Here is a 17,678-nt window from a genome sequence, read left to right as displayed (position 1 = left end):
TAAAAAATAAATATTTAATGTATTTTTTACAACGACCGAGTCATTTAAATCAAGCCGGCCGAGTCGATACCGAGTCGGAGTCGGAATCGACCCTCGGCCGAGTCGGAGTTTTAAAACATTGGTGATGATGGGTGCAACATGGTGCAACACAGTGATGGATGTAGCTCAGGGATGGGTACAGAATGGTGATGGAATCACCTGAGTTTAGATCAACTGCCTCATGTGTTATCTTCATAGTGAAGATCTCTGCTCTTATTTTGCAAAGTCAAAATGTTGAATTCTAATGTATATGTACTATCTCTCTCTCTGTTGAACTATTGAAGAACATAAGAAGAATTGATCAAGGGTTTCCCCACATTGGGGTTTGTCCTTGGCTGGCGCCACATCTTGTGTCCTCTTGTCTTGGCTTGTTTTCTGCGATTTATGTTTAGGTTGTATCTGCATTTTACTATCATGCTAAATGTGATTGCTAATTTGGAATTGATATTGAGCTAATATGGAAAATTGAAGTAAATTTGCCCTCAGCATAGAACATACCTAAAATTAACATAAACTGAGTCTTTAATTTCAAACTTGTTTGAGTCACAGTCGAGTTTGAGTTGATTCTCGGGCCTCAAGAAATTTGGAGGTTGGGTTTTGAAGCATTGAATATATTTAAGTCTAGTGCATTATATTAGATATCATTTTGGGATTCAATTGCGTCAAGTAAGTCATTCACGTATGACCATTTCCATGGGAGGTAGTCGCAACTGACTAATTTCTCATGATTTGAATAGTTCGCTTAGCACTCATTGCATCGGGTGATGCTCACAGGGGTGACAAAGTGGGATTGAAACTAGTGAAATGAATCACATAGTGTCAATCATCACTTTAAGGGCTTGCACCCGGTAACCAGGACTTCCTGAGAGGTCACCCATCCCAGATCGCCTCTGGCTCAAGCGCACTTAACTGTGGAGTTCCCCCACAATCAAGCCCACTATGTGATGATTGACACTATGTGATTCATTTCACTAGTTTCAATCCTTAAGCGCGCTTGAGCCAGAGACGATCTAGGATGGGTGACCTCTCGGGAAGTCCTGCTTATTGGGTGAAAGCCCTGGAGGTGATGATTGACACTATGTGATTCATTTCACTAGTTTCAATCCCACTTCTTCACCCCTATGAGCATCACCCGATGCAATGAGTGCTACGTGAACTATTCAAATCATGAGAAATTAGTCAGTTACGACTACCTATTATGGAAATGGTCATAGGTGAATGACTTACTTAACGCAGTTGAATCCCAAAATGATATCTAATATTAATATTACTAAGTGAATAGAGTATTCAAGGTGTCATTCCTATATCAAAAAAGAAAATATTGTTGCGTGGGTTCTCAAGTCCTAGAAAAAGAGCACAATAGTGCTAAAGTGTATAATTAAATGGGGAGCAAAAGGAAAGAAGATATCGCCATTTTGGCAGGATGCATGCACTTCGTGTGCCCAACCAATATCGAAGAATATTAAGTCTTTTGTAATGATGGTATCTTTTGAAAAAAGTTTTGATGAAAATAAAATGAAGTATAACAACGAAAAAATTGCTATTGCTCTATTAAAACCTAAGTGGACTATTCAAAGATTTGATTTTAGCATCGCTATACGTTCAATTGACAAGTACAATTGCATTAATGTTAATATTGCTGATCAATTGTAATCCCCAAGTAAAGTGTAGTTGAAAAGGTAAACATTTTCAATGAAAACAATATAAAATAAATAATCTACCATTGGAATTGACTACTTTATTTTTATACTTGAGCTCAACATTACATTAATGTCTAAAGTCGATGTGGACATAATGGTAGGTACAACTTCGATGGAAACACTGGAAACTTTCGTCTTAGATATGATTACGATTATGACTTTGTCCTATAAGAAGAAGAAGAAGAAGAAGAAGAAGTTGACATTGAAGTACTTTAAAACGAAGTCATGTTTAGAATCTCTCTATGTAGAAGACTTGATATATGTATCAAAGGTGATGCTCCAAGGCAATTAAAAGTCATTTCAAAAGATGCAGTTGAAAATGTTCGATCTAACAATGATGAAATAATTTCTCACCTTAGAAGTTTTAGTTGAAACTTAGTTGTGCAAATCAAGAAATTGAAGAACAAGAAGTCTCAAGAAAAGTTACTACTCACAAGTAGGGAATTGGAGACTGAGAAAGAATGATTGACCTAGTTGAAAGATAGAAGTTGTTAGACATAAAAATAATGACCTTGAAGAAAGGAATCAATATCAATCCATTCGATCAAGAAAATCAGATAGATGCTTTCTAAAAATTGTCAGTCAACAAATCACTAGAGGGATACAAAAGATGACGGATCCAAAACAAGACACAAAATATCTTCCTTATCATCATCCCAATTTTAATGCTCAATGGATTTTTTGATGAACTAATCAAGTGCGGATTGATATAGAAAGCAAAGTGATGATCCTACTGATTTGGAAGGAAGCTCAGTTGGAGAATCTTATCATCCTTCAAATCATAGAAGTTGTCATCACATTGTTCTACAGAAAATTGAATTAGGGTGGTTTAACCCTTTCATAGCATGACAGCTCCGTTGGATGCTTAGTAACTAATATTGTCTTGTGTTGTCAACCATCTCAAGTTGAGGAATGGAGTCATGAGAAGGCATTACAGGTGAGAACAAAAATATAGCTTGTTGCTTAAATGCTTTGAGGATAAAGCAAGTTAGTAAGAGGAATTCTAATGATTATAAAATACTTAAATAATAATAACAATAATAATGAAAGGGGATACAACCGTTCACCTTTGTGACTAGTGAATGCATATGACTATATTGTCAAGAGGACTTTTGTATACATTATCTCATTCTTTCTTTTATCAATTATGTCTCGTTTATAAATTTCGATATTTTGTTGAATAATTCTTTGTATGTGAAGCAGGTTTGTCACATCATCAATTTAATGGATTAAATTCTTCTATTTATGACTTCTTTTAGGTTTGAACTTTAGCCATTTTGTGAAATGACGTTTAGTAGATGCACTTCTTCTACAGAAAGAAAATAAATGTTTAAAATTTTTAAAATGAGTCTTTTAAAAGATTACACTTTTATTTTGTAAGATACAAATCATATGGAATTACATTGGGCACTTACCCTCATCTCAAGGATGACTGCTAGGGTGAATTAGACTCAAGAATGTACTCATTAAGAGCTCAAGATGTCACTTATGGTAATTGATCCTCTGTGGGTAGGATAAAATTCCTCTTAGCTGCCCAGGATAGGCCAAATTACATTTAAAAGATTACATAGTTGCTGATTTGCGATCTATATTTATTTTTGTGAGGAAAACACTCTAGGATAGCTCCCTTCCTCTTAATATACAGATGAAGGGTGGCTCAATTTCTTGTGTCAATAGCAGTTGCTAACATAAAGCGACTCAATTGAATTGAAGCTTCCATTTGGCTAGAACTGGAAACCTCAATATTGAGAAATTTTATGTAATATTGGTTGTGCGTGCTTTTAAGTGTAATGGTGACACTAACAATATATCTGCTGTTTAGCTAATGAACTCTGTATTTGATTGTGAATATGCAGGTGCGGGCACTTCATTATCTCCATTCTCATCGTATTATACATCGTGATATGAAGCCTCAAAATATTCTTATTGGTGCTGGAGGTGTTGTCAAGGTATGAATGAAAGCAAGCCACATGGAAAAAATATTTGGCATAAGTATGGACTGTTTCTTATGTTTCAGTAGACAATGTGTTTTATGAACCTCATTCATTTAATTGTACACGGGCCTGCTCCTTATTAAGTTGTTTGATTTAGATATTTATTTAAAAATGAGTATTAAATAGAAATATTGCATGAAGTGTGTATTACATCACTTCCATAATTTTTCTGAATAAAAATAACATTTTGTTAACAATATAGTTTTATAGACATCTACGATAGACTATAATAGTTCTTAAAAATACAAATATCTACAGTGTGGTGTAAATACAAAATATTTCTATGTGGATAACAAGTATAAAAGAATGTTCTGTACTGGATCCCGACTTGCAAACTATGAAAAATGATTGCTTTTAAGAAATTAAACTAACTTCTAACAGCGAAAAGAGAATTGTGCACATAGGTGATGCAATGATAGTGCTTGGTTCTTGGAACAACACTTGAAGGTAAAGTATTTAGATTGTCCATGAATTATGAGAAATCTTGGTTGGTTTTGTCAATCACAACAACTGAGTATGTTGAAGGCTCTAGGATCAAGGCATCCTAATCGTGACATTTCTAAATTTCATTGGCCTTTTTTAGAGACAAATTGTGCATAAAAGCATTCATACAACTATGATGATTCGTGTTCGAATTAGAGGGGATGCAAAGGAAAAACTCCTAGGGACTGTTGAAAGTAGAGCTCATTAACCCAATGTAGAAGGGCACCTTATTCATGCATCTATACTCACAAGAAAAAGTGTTGGCAAATGGAAATCATTACAAGAAAAAGCAATGTAATTTTATCTGATTTAGCTAGTCCATTGAACGTTGGAAAGAAAGTGGGCAAGGTCAAGCATAGGTCCATTGGTTCATTCAACACAGAAAATAAGATAAAATTTGAAGGAATAAAAGAATAACTTGCTTGAGTTGTAGTACAACAAGCCAATTTGCTAGTCATAGTTACACAATAAATTAAACAGTTCTTTCAAATATGTGAGGGCACCGGATATGGGTTGTAATATCGGTTTTGGGCGCTTTATTGCTTCATTCCAAATATCTATAACCTGTAGTAGAGCTTATAGATGGGAAAGAATTAGAAAAGACAGAATGTAGAGGCAACGTGATTAATCCTCCTAACATTGAGTTAAGGAACAATACAAAAATGAGAAAGATTGACTGTCCCAAAATTTCAACAAACTAGTGGTATGAAGTTACTACTATTTTTTTCTCTTCGAAGTGTTGCTTTTAAAGATGTTGATCAGCTTGCTTATATTGTTGAGAGGGTATTTTCTGTCTTGGTCACACTTAAGAAGGGGTGAATCTCTTAGAGTGAACCTCTCTTTTCCAGCTGCCTCTTTCTTATTTAAATTCTTGATCCATGACACTATGTTGATGCTTTGTGCCTTTTTCGTTTTGGTTGTAGCTTTTTTCTGTTGAGAGACATGTTTGAATCCAAACCAGGGTATTTTTAAGGATTCAAATATAATGCCTATGCATAGTATTGTCGACGACTATTTTGGTTTGAAAAGTCAAAATGTAGGTGAATATTCAATACAAAACATGTAGTTTACTATTAAAAACAGCAATTTTGTTGGCGAATATCACCAATTTAATCATATATATGTGAAAAATAGGTGAATTTTTAACCAAATGGGCAAATATTTTGGCAGAAATTGTCCAAAAAATAGTTGACTGGCGAGATTTTGCCCCTAAAAAAATTCCCTGATCCAAACTCTTCTCACCTTTTATAGAAGAATGGCCACTGTTATGGCATATCCCAATTACTTGATACAAAAACCACTTAATGATTTGTTATTTTGAATTTCAAATTGCACTTTTGATGGTCACTAGGTATTAATATTTTATAGCAAAAAATATCTCCAGGGCTACGCACCACAATTTATAGGAATTTGTTGGTTTGGATGCTTTGTCATGTTGCCAGGTGTCTTCTTCCAAGGAATTCTTTGAAATTTCCTCAACTGCATTAATGCCTATTGCTTGTAGCTTTGCTTAAAAATTTGAAATCGCTGCAGGGATGATTTGATTGCAAATTCGGGGCAGTTAGTGAATTGGGCCAAAAACAATGAATTGGTATATGAGATAATCATCCATTGCCACAATGTGAAAGTGTGATTTAATTTGTGATCCATAAAGTATTGTGGATATTCTATTGGAGAGTTTGTCAAAACAAGTCTTATAAAAATAGAATGAAATCTATACTATGGGGTTATTTTTCTTAGATTTCAGATTTATTAATTACTGTTTTTGATGCTTATGCATGCAATAGATAAAATGCGGAAAATAGAGAACAATAAAATACAATCACACACCAACCACAATGAACTCAAGATATGTTGTAGTGAACCCTATTGGCAGAAAACCCACTTGGAAGGTGAGGTTGCTCTACTCTCTTCTATCTGGAATGGAAATAATGCAAGCACAAAGGGGAAGACACTCTTTATGGAGTTACCTTAGACCTGTGGCTTGATAGGTTGCTACATAACACTAAATCTCTTCTGTTTTGCTCTTTCACTCCCACTCCCAGTTGTTTTGCTGCAATGTGGAACAAGATATAATCGAATAGAATGCAACCACTTTTGATCCTAGTGGCTTGGTTATAGCATAAACTGATTTCCAACTCTAGGTCAGGGTTGACTCCAACTCTTAACTAGAGTTACAACTTTGACCCTTTTAGAGTCTTCTTCATAGTTATCATGTGGTTAGCACCTTTCACATGAGTAATGGGGGTTGACATTGCATCCACTCGTGCCATGGTGGTCAAACACAATAGGTTGACTCTGCTAGAAAGCATAACTTTTGTATATGAATTTCAATTGATGTGATTTGTGCACTGTTGGAAAGGTCTCTGAGAGTGGAACATTGTCACGCGGTCCAACACTTAAGATAGAACGTTTATCCCCAAAAAAACGTTTGAAAGCATTGAGATAGATGACAATTTATATAACCTAGATCACACTTGTTCTTGAGTGCAATATTGTTAATACTCTATACTCGATCCACATTCAACATGTCCCATCTTTTATTGGGACAATTATGATGGGTGACACATAACGTGAGGTGCTTGGTTGAGTCACATGTTTCTCTAGCAGTTGCTACAATTTCTTCTTCACTTTGCTTGCTTCTGGAATAAACTATTTGCACAACCAAATATTTAGCAATAGAGAGACTGAGAATAGTTGGATTTTGTACTGTACTTCCACATGGGGTCGTATCTCTTTAGGCTCTTGGAACACTCCCTTGTATCATTGAAGCAACCCTTCTAGTTGATGTTTTTGTTCTTTAGTACACCCTTGCCAGAATGCCTTTACCGTTATTGGCCGTCACCAAACTAATTTTTCTCTTGAAAACAATGAAACATATTTCTTGCTAGAATTGATCAATTTCTTTGCTTGTTTGGCACTTATTATTGAAATCTTGGACTTCTTTTTGCGTATTAATGATGTATGGTTTTCCATCCTTGATGAAGCAATATTGGCTGGTTCTCTCCATGAAGATTACCTCTCACATATACATGCAAGGACACTCGAACACAATTCCACATACATCAAGTGGAACTACGTCAAATTCTATTTCATCAATAAAATCAACATTAATAGCAAATTTTATTCTGCCTTGTTTTGTTATCTTAATTTCCGTAACCTTATTTACCCATCCCAATGGATATGGGCTAGGATGTTCTCAAACCTCGAATGCAAGTTTCTTGACCAGATCCGATGCTACGAGATTAGCATGTGAATTTTAGTCAAATAGGTCATCAATCTTAGCATTTATCTGATGTTTTGGATACTTAAGATGATAATTTATTTTAAATGGATATTTTTGTATTTTTTAAATTTTGTCGATATTTTCAAAAACCTCCTGACTTTAACGACTTTTTCAATTTATAGGCCCTTGTTGATTTATTCTCGAGGTCGAATTCCCCCCCCCCAACACACACACGCGCACACACACACACACACACACACACACATATACTAAATAGATATTTCATTTTACATAATTTCTCATGATGATTCAAATTCAGACATACATCTAGATTTTACATTGTAAATTTGTAGCATTATGCATACAAATACAATCATGTCTGATTCATCAATGATCCAATACGAGAAAGACAAGAAATTAAATAAATTGTAGTTTTCTCATCAAGTCATCAAAATCAAAATGTGCTACATAGGTACCGAGTCCCGAGGACTCCTAACTAGGAATGCAATTGACAAATAAAAATAGAAAATACAAAACAACTACAAGGTAGTAGGTAACTCATCAATAATCATCATCAAAATCAACATCACTGTCACGGTCACGACTGCGCTCCTTTGCATCCTCCTCGTCTGTATCCAATGTAATCTATGCATCTGCTTATGTGGAGAATGACCCCTCAAGGGTGTCACCATAATCAAAATTGACGAGGTTTAGCACTGGCTCATTAAGATCTAAGTTGGCCAATGCCAACTCAACACTACTGTCTAAACCCATAGCATCAGGAAACACAGCCCACATCTTTGTCTTTCCCTTCAATCGCTCCTCCCTCTGCCTGTAAATAAGACGAAGGTTGTTGTAATGTCATTAAAACCGAATTGTTGATGGAATCGAAAAACCTTATGGACCAAGAACTGGTCGAAACTAGACCGAAACCGGTAAAAACCAGAAAGAAAACCAGTTTACCAAAAACACAAAATATTCATATTTTAAAGAAAACACACTCACACACACACATATATTCATGTGCATCTATTTGAATTCAAACCATTTATACACAAATATGCAATAGTTCTCATTTATATAGCAAGTAATAGTGCATATAATCAAAATAACACTTAGTGAAAAACATTGTTGAACCAAAAATCATCGAGAAGCAGGCTCTAAAAGGCCTTTACAGTCGAAAATAATTGATAGTATGATACTACTGTCTACAATACTACAACTACAACCTACAAGTGCTAATTGTCAATGTCATCATTAGAATCATCATCCTAATCATCCTCCTCATCCTTATTTGAAGAATGAGTAGCATCCATGTATACAATCATTGCATATATTGAGATCTTTGTCATCAACATAATCCTCTAAGCATTAAAATAAGATAGAAAAAGCGTAGGATGTCAAGTCAAGATTTTGTTTGAGTGATGGGTATATTTTTAGGAGTCATGATAAAGGAGTTCAACAGCCATTGCCACTAACATCCGAGTACATAGAGGGATTGGTGCTCTTTATTAAATACTAGTTCTTACCCTCGTACTTGACAAAATCCAATGGAAACGTGACAGTCCCCGCAATCCTGATATCCTGAAAAATCGTTAAATGTTAATATTAGATATTAATGGTATGTTCTATGCTTGCAACAATTATTCCAATGTCCTTTTATTCGCCCAATTTCCACTTAATTTCCAATAGCAATGACATAAACCATTAATCACATTGACAGTAATTGTAGATAGAACATAAACAGTAAAATGCAAAAGGCAACAAAATACGAGTATTTGGCTCAAGGCAAGGAAAAACCCCAAGATGGGGAAAACCCTTCATCAATTCCTCTTATTATAAATATCAAATGTTCAACAAAGAGGGAAAGAGAGTACAAAAATACAAATTCAGAGTCAAAGTCTCAACAATTATGCACCTTCGTCCTATTTTGTATGTTGAAGATTCTAGGACATTGATGTATAGTAGGATTCTTCTAGACTTGATAACAATTTGTGAAGCACTTTTACAATTTATCTTGTTAGCTTAATCTTCTTCTCTTATTATTAATGCATGTGAGTTTACTTCATCAAATTGCTAACAAAACACAAGAAACAAGAACACATAATATTGGCTCTCTGCCAGGGCAAAGCCTCTCTCCATTAGAGAGGAAAACCCTTTCGTAAATTTCTCTTATTGAAGCTTCTATTGATCAATGCCAAACCCTAGACCCTTGACAAGAATATCCTCCAAGCACAAGTCAAATCCTTCCTCCTTTTTGTGCTTTGTTTCTCGGCACTTCGTCCTCCTTCTTCCGGTACTTCGTTCCCCGACTCTTCGTCCTCCTTCTTCCTTCTTCGACTAGAGATAGACCTTGTTTATGTGAGCTCTAGAAGAGATACTTGTCTTTTATATTTAGTGAAATCCTTCACCTATGGAGACACCTTCCTTTTCTTCACTACCCGAGTTGCTTCTTAATGTGTAGTTGTAGGTTTGATGTGACAGTACAACAACCCTAGTTTCTCAAAGGTGTGGGTGGTTTCCTTGAATATTTGACTCCCAACTTTGCTTGGGAGAGCCTCTTCTTTGTTCTAGTGGGAGGACTTATAGGCCTAAGTTATTAGCCCAAATAATGAGAGATATGGGACTGATATGCTGTTGTTGTTATGACTGTAGAGATGCCTCTTTTTCTCGCACATGTGACTTGTCTTTGCTTGAAGGGATATTCTTTGAATCTTATACAAATATATACATGGTGTAACATGCCCTTAAGGGTCTTCAAACTTTGTTTGTTGATTTTTAATGTACCTTGGACAAGTGGTTTCCCATGGGTTAGTCTCTACCTAGGGAAAAGTGTCCAAAATAATTCTTTTCCTATGTGTGACTTTATAAAGTGAAAGTGACTTTATAAGTGGTAAAGTCAATGTTAAACTATAAAGTGAAAAGTGACTTTAGACATAAAGTACGATGTGGGTGCTTTACTTAATGGGTGAGTTAAAAAATAGAAAGTGAGAATTAAATGCACATTTATTCTTTTTTTTTTTTCCACTGGAAAAATCCGTAATTTTCATTAAGAGAGAAAATTACATATAGTAGATGCAAAAAGCATATGCACTATCAGAGCCTTTAATTCAGATACACCACGCAGGGTGATCTGGTTTTGTACCAAAAGCATTATATACAGTCAGTTAAACATCTAGCTGATATGACCGCGCAGGGTCCGTAGTATTCATTCTATATATCATATAAACAATAATAGCTTTAAGACATCAGATTTTCAAATCATTATGCGGATCAAGGACTGTTGTTCCTTTGGTATCGCTGATCTATGTAAGGCCTGTGGTAATATCTGAATTCCTCAGATCCTTGCTGTTCCAGTATTATCCATTCGCCTCTGGGTAGTATCGTGTCCTCCTTGGATAATTGATCAGCGCTGCTGTTATGTTCCCTGTAAATGTGAGTACAAGAGATATGGGTAAATGCTGCCTTGAAATTGTGTGCTTCATACAATATGTTGCTAAGTGTGTGTATATGACATATTGAAGAATGATTGAACCAGTTCACAATATTCAAAGAATCCCCAAATATGTTTAGATGAAGACACTGATGTCCCAAAGAGAAATGCAGAAGGTGACGCAAAGTCATAAGTTCAGCAAAGTTGTTAGAACCCACTCCGAGCCCCAATTTGACTTTATATTTATGGTTTTCACTGATGTGTAGTATGAAGCCCCCCGCACAACCGTTTTGGTTTGAGGCTCCGTCGAAGAAGGCCCAAGGGACGGTTCTGTCAATGATAGGGGGAGGATTTATGCTCCGCACCCTAGAGGGAGTGGGTTCAGGCAGTTCTAGATAAGAGGAGATGATGCTGGCTTCTGTTCTAGACCAACATACAGTCTGATTGTCAAAGATATATCTGTTGCGCGCCTTCCAGATATGCCAAGAGACCACCAAGGGTAGGTTCTGAAGCTTGGATCGAGAGTATCTGCTACTCCAGTCTTCCCATGCGCTTTGTAAGTCTCTGCCATTCCAAGATCCAGCAAAATCGATAAACGTAGATAAGTTTAGCCAGAGAAGTCTTATAGCTGTGCATTGCAGGAAGAGATGTACAGTGGATTCCGAATCTGCTTTACACAGTATACACCATGATGGACCATATAGCGCTCTGTGGGTTAAATGCTCTCTCGTAGGTACAATATCCTTGAGAGCACACCAGAAAAATAGTCTGATGCGCGGTGGGGCAGCAAGCTTCCATATATCTCCCCACCATTTAATACTAATTTCAGGCTTTTTATGCTGAATAAGAGAGCAGTATCCAGTCTTCGGGGAGTATATGCCATTGTCTGCCAAACACCATACTAATTCATCAGTCCCCTGTTTTATTCTAATATGAGATTCAGCTAATGCAGATGTATATTCTAGCCACTCCTGTTGCCACTGAGGGGGAAGATCAAGCTGCGCAACTGACTTCCATGCCTGTGAGAAAATATTGGTATTTTGTTGGTCTGCGATATCTGCAAAAACCCTGATCTCCCGAGAATGAAGATGTCTGATGAGATCTCTGCTTAGTATATGCCTTCCCCCACTTCCAATCCAAGGGTCTTGTCCAATCCTACCGAGTGAACCATCATTGATTCTCCAAACCAGGTTGTCTCGTATGTGTGGGAGAGAATGAATCAGTGCCTTCCACACCGATGAGCAACCTCTTGTCTGCCATGTAGGTAATCTGATCCAGTCAAGTAAACTCTGAGGCCATATGAATTTGTGATATGAAATATGTGCCCAGAGGTTCTGACTTGTCATTAAAGACCAACCCATTTTTGCCGCGATAGCTTGTGCAAAAGAGGGAAGATCTTTGAGTCCCCAACCACCCCATTTCTTCAGTAGTGCTATCTTCTGCCAACTTATCCAGGCAAAGATTCTTTTGTCCTGATTTCCATTCCAGAGATATCTGTTACAGATCTGTTTTAAGCGCCCAAGAATGCTCCTTAGTATCCATGCCAGTGCCATCCAAAAGACTGGTGTGGCTTCCAAGACAGATTTTATAAGTATCAATCTACCAGCCCTGGACAAGTATCTGAGACTCCAAACAGTAAGTTTCTTTTCCAGCTTAGTAACCTGCCAAACCCAATCAACAATTCTTTGGCATGTGGGTTTCAGCGAGTACCCTAAGTATTTGAGACCTCTGTCCAATGGATGTATGCAGTAGGGGAAAGCCTGCTGTGCTACTTGTGTTTCTTGTACAGTAGTGCGAGCAAATGTGATAGAGGATTTAGAGTGATTTGCAATCATACCTGTAGCAGAGGTAAAGAGGCGAAGAATATTGAAAAAGTTTCTAGAATCCCGAATACTGCCATCCAATAGAATGAGCACATCATCCACGAATAGTAGATGAGTGAGGAAGCAATCATCTGAGATCCGCAGCCCACGAATGTCTCCGTTCCTTTTTGCCGATGCAATTAGCCTGCTTAATCCTTCCATAACAATGAGAAAGAGCAGAGGTGACAGTGGACAGCCTTGTCTCAGTCCTCGTTTCGAATGAAAGAATGGTGAGGCTGAGCCATTGATGAGAATGCTGAAGGATGGGGATGTAATGCAAGCCATAATCCAAGTGATGTAGCTATGGGGGAATCCAAGGTGGATGAGCATCATCTTGATGTATAGCCAACTGACACGATCGAAAGCTTTAGATAGATCAATCTTGAGAATGATACTTTTGAGATGCTTTGTCCAGATTGAATGTATTGCTTCTTGTGCTGAACCAATAGCTTCATGAATCTGTCTAGAGTCCAGGAACGCAAATTGTTGAGGGGCAATATGTCTGGATAGAATCGGTCTGAGTCGGTTAGCTATGGTCTTGGATATGATTTTGTACAGGCAGTTGCATAAGGAGATAGGTCTATAATCATCAAAGGAAGATGGGGAGTCAGATTTTGGAATGAGCACAATGAAGGTCGAGTTAATGGCATGATATAAAGACCCCGAGACCCTGCTTTCCTCCACAACCTTCAGCAAATCTTGTCCCAGAATATCATAGAATGCCAGGTAGAATTCTATGGTCCAGCCATCCGGACCTGGGCTCTTGTCTTTTTTGAACCATTTTAATATGCCTTCAAGTTCCCCAGAAGTGACTGGAGCATTAAGCTCCTCTGCATCATCCTCCTCAACAAATCTCGGAAAGTGTCTAGCTATATTGATGATGTCAGGGAGGTTTGATTCTCAGGGACTCTTATAGAGACCTCTGAAATGAGTTATCCCAAGATGAGCCAGCTTATTGAAGGAGTCAGCCATATCTCCTTCTGGCGTAGGTAATTTCCAAATAGTATTTGACACCTTTCTTCCTTTGGCATAACTGTGGAAAAATTTCGAGTTATCATCCCCTGCTTGTAACCAGATTGCTTTGCTCCTTAGTCTCAGGGATTCCTCTTGCTCCTTTAGAATATAAGCCTTCCGGTTTTCCAATTCAATCAGACGTCCCTTATCCTGTGCTGTTAAGAATCCCAGCCCTCGCTCATCAGTAAGAGTGCTGAATTCTGATTCAATATGTGTGAGATGAGATGTATCCCGGGTATGCTTTTCCTTAGCCCAGTTAATGGAGAGGTGTTTGATTTCTGAGAGATTTTTGCAAAACCCCCTAGCCAAAGATTCTTCTCCATTAATGGGGTGGGCAAGCCAGTAATCAGAGATCATCTTAATGTAGGTCGGGTCTCTCAGCCAGATGTGATTAAACTTGAAGGGGGCCTTTGGTTTTCTGCAAGGCCCTTGAATTTCTAAATATATAGGCAAATGATCCGATATGCCTCCCGATCCTACCCATTGCTTGTAATGGTGCAACTGATGAAGGAGCGAATCTTTCATGATGAATCTGTCCAGTCTACGGGCCAATGCAGTATCCCCCACCCTTCTATTTCTCCAAGTCGGAAGGAGTTCTTGCATGGGGATATCTACATAGCTTGTCTGCTCTAACAGGTTGGTCATATAATCTGTAATAGAGTCAATTTGTGCTGTCGATCCCCATGATTCTCTGAATCCTAGTGAGAAATTGAGATCACCACCGATGATAGTCTTATCCCCTTCCAATAGAGAGAGGTGTAAGAGTCTCTGCCAGAATTTCTCTCTGTGATTACACGGGCCATATACATTCACCATCCTGAGTTCCATGCCTAGGTTAGCCGAAAAGAAATCCAGACCCAAGTAACCAGTCCCTCCCCAAGTGGCATCGACCCTAATAGAGCGGGGGTTAGTTCCGATTGCCAGTCCTCCAGATCTACCGGCAGCGTCTAGGGCTATAAATGACCAACCCGGAGTCAGAGCTTGAAAGGTTTTGGAGATCTGTTCAGCAGAGCAAAGAGTCTCTTGTAGCATAATAATATCAATAGATTCAGTCTCAATGAGACGCTTCAAGGCTAGTTTCTTAGGGGCACTAGCCAACCCTCTGCCATTATAAGATAAGCACTTCATGGAGGAACCCTACGCGGGGTTCGTCCTGCTCTAAGGACCCCATCGATGGTAGATTGCCGCCCAGATACAACCTCCGCCCTAGCTTTCATAATAGCTTTTGAGAGATCAGTTTTCATACCCCTGGTAGGCAAGGGTCCGACCCCTGACCTAATGATACCAAGACCGGACTGGTGGACCGACGAGTCTGTGATATGAGATCGGGATCGAAGGAAGTATGAGTGGGGAGGAGAATCAGAAGAGGATGATCGGGGGGGGGGGATGATGAGACAAGAGAGGGCAATGAGGGTCTAGTGGTAGCAATAATGGGCGGAGATGGTACATAGAGAGGAGACTGAGATGGCTGAATAGACGATACAGCAGTAATATTAATCTGATCAGAATGGGAGTGATAAGGTGAAATTAAAACCTGGTTGGGATTGTGGGAAACTTTTTTTTGGTCATCAAATTTCAACATGGTATCAGAGCTACAAGCTGAAAATTGCAGTTTGAATATCAGACAATAGTTTGGGACAACAAACAATGGTTTGGACAACAAACTGAGTTTTTGGACGACAAACTCAGTTTGGACAACGAATTGATATTTTGGGACAGCAAGGTGAAATTTCATACAGACTGAACTTTTGGGACAACAAGGTGTGTTGGAAAGTTCATTTCTCCATTTTCTTGGTTTTGTAAATTTTGGACAACAGTCATAGCCATGTTCTTAAGGATAGAAGACAGACTGGATGGGATATGCAACTATGCTGTTTGGAAGGACAAAATTAAGAAAGTGTTTGAGGAGGCAACAATTTGGGACATAGTGCGGCAAGTGGTTGTACCTCCTGCTGCAGATGAACTTGCCGCATTCAGAAAAAATAATGCAAAGGCAAAAGGGATTTTGATGGACATTCTGAACGATCATATGGTCCTCAAGTGAGAGGAAACACATATGCATATCAGATGTGGACAACTTTAATCACTCTCTATCAAAGTACCAATGAGAGCAGGAAGATGGTACTCAAAGAACAATTGAAGAACATCAGGATGACAAAGGCTGAAAGTTTAGTTCAATATCTTGGCAGGGTCAAACAGGTTTGTGATAATTTGGCTGCTATTGGTGAGACAAATGCACCCAAAGAGTTAGTCAGGATAGCTATAACGCGACTTCCTAAGTCTTGGGAGGTCTTTGGAGATGCTGTTACCTCTAGGCAGAATCTTCCCAATTGGTACATGTTCTGGGATGATTGTGTGCAACATGAGATACAGAAGATTGGCAATGGTGGGGTGAAGATAGCAGATGAGGAGGATGTAGCCTTGATAGCCAGGGGGGAGAACAAGGGGGAGGCCAAGAAAGGGGCCTTATCAGATGGGGCTAAGAGAAAGGAGAAGAAGAAGAAGAAAGATACAGATATGTCCAAAGTCAAATGTTGGGCATGTCAGAAGATGGGACACTATGCTGCTACGTGTCCTGAGAGGAAGAACAAGGGGAAGAAGGGTACTGCAGCTTCAACAGAGGTGGAGTAGTTTGCTTCACAGTTTGACCAGGACTTTGCATTTATTACTTCTACATCTAGTAGGAGTACATCATTTGATGTGTGGTACATAGACAGCGGGGCTTCCCGCCATATGACAGGTGCATGGGAGTTCTTTTCAGAGCTTGCAGAGAGGGCACTTGATATTGAGATTGTACTAGGAGATGACCGCACTGTGAGAGCTGTTGGTGTGGGGACTCTGACCTTTGAGAGGAAGTCTTTGCATCCTTTGAAAGTCATGGATGTTTTGTGTGTTCCGGGGATGAAGAAGAAGTTGATTTCAGTGTCTTCTATGGAGGAGAAGGGGTTTGGCGTCACCTTCTCAGGAGGCCAGGTATTGATGCATCCCAGGGGAGCTTCCATCACTTCGGTAAGTGATTGGAGTCCGCTTTGGGAAACTATACAGGTTCAGTTATCAGTCGGCATGAGCTTTGGTGAGTAGCACATCTGGTAGCACTCACAGTAGTACCACCAATAGTAGAGGCTTGTGCGAGTTATGGCACCGGAGGATGGCGCATATGCATCATGGAGCTTTGAGAGTGCTGAGGGAGATCACTACTGGAGTTCCTGATTTCAGTGTCGAGCATTATGAGGTTTGCAAAGGTTGTGCTTTGGGCAAGTACACCAAGTTACCATTCCCAGCAAGCAACAATAGATCTGCAGGTATACTAGACTTGATTCATACTTATGTTAGTGGCCGTATGTCTCATGTGTCTTTGGGTGGTTATGAGTATTATGTTATATTCATTGATGACTACTCTAGGAGGACTTGGATATATTTCCTGAAGACCAAGGGTGAGGTCTTCAGTCGCTTTAAAGAGTTCAAAGCTCTTGTGGAAAAGCAGACAGGTAGGAAGATTCAGGTCTTGAGGTCAGACAATGGTGGTGAGTACACTGATGGTGGGTTTTCTGACTTTTGTGCACAAGAGGGCATTAAGAGAGAGTTCACGGTTCCCTACAAGCCCTAGCATAATGGGGTGTCTAAAATGAAGAACAAAGCTATTGTTGGGGCTGCTAGAGCGATGATTCATGATTAGGAGTTGCCTTTGTTTTTGTGGGCTGAGGCCTGTAATACTGTTGTTTATCTTCAGAACAAGAGTGCTCACAAAGTATTGGGGAATATGACTTTGGAGGAGGCTTTCACTGGAGAGAAGCCTCATGTGGCGCATCTTCGTATCTTTGGATGTCTCACATATTCTTATATCGCTAAGGAGCAAAGGACGAAGCTAGAACCCATGGTAGTGAAGGGTATCTTTATAGGTTACAGCGCGACTTCGAAGGCCTATCA

General features: G+C 38.7%; 1 protein-coding gene across 1 annotated transcript in view; it reads left to right on the top strand.

The window, feature by feature from the left end:
* FU (kinase family with ARM repeat domain-containing protein) overlaps positions 1-17,678 on the top strand; it is a 281,825-nt gene that overhangs the window by 105,236 nt on the left and 158,911 nt on the right. Inside the window, exon 6 of the mRNA XM_089429606.1 lies at positions 3,596-3,688. Coding sequence (XP_089285732.1) covers positions 3,596-3,688 — 93 coding nt within the window. The remainder of the gene's footprint in view (positions 1-3,595; positions 3,689-17,678) is intronic.

The sequence above is a fragment of the Pinus tabuliformis genome, chromosome 6 (genome assembly GCF_031772625.1).
Source record: "Pinus tabuliformis cultivar Carrire ecotype Pingquan chromosome 6, CPIR1, whole genome shotgun sequence".
Classification (NCBI taxonomy): domain Eukaryota; kingdom Viridiplantae; phylum Streptophyta; class Pinopsida; order Pinales; family Pinaceae; genus Pinus; species Pinus tabuliformis.
The sequence above is the reverse complement of the archived record's forward strand: the minus strand, read 5'-3'. Positions and strand labels throughout refer to the sequence as shown.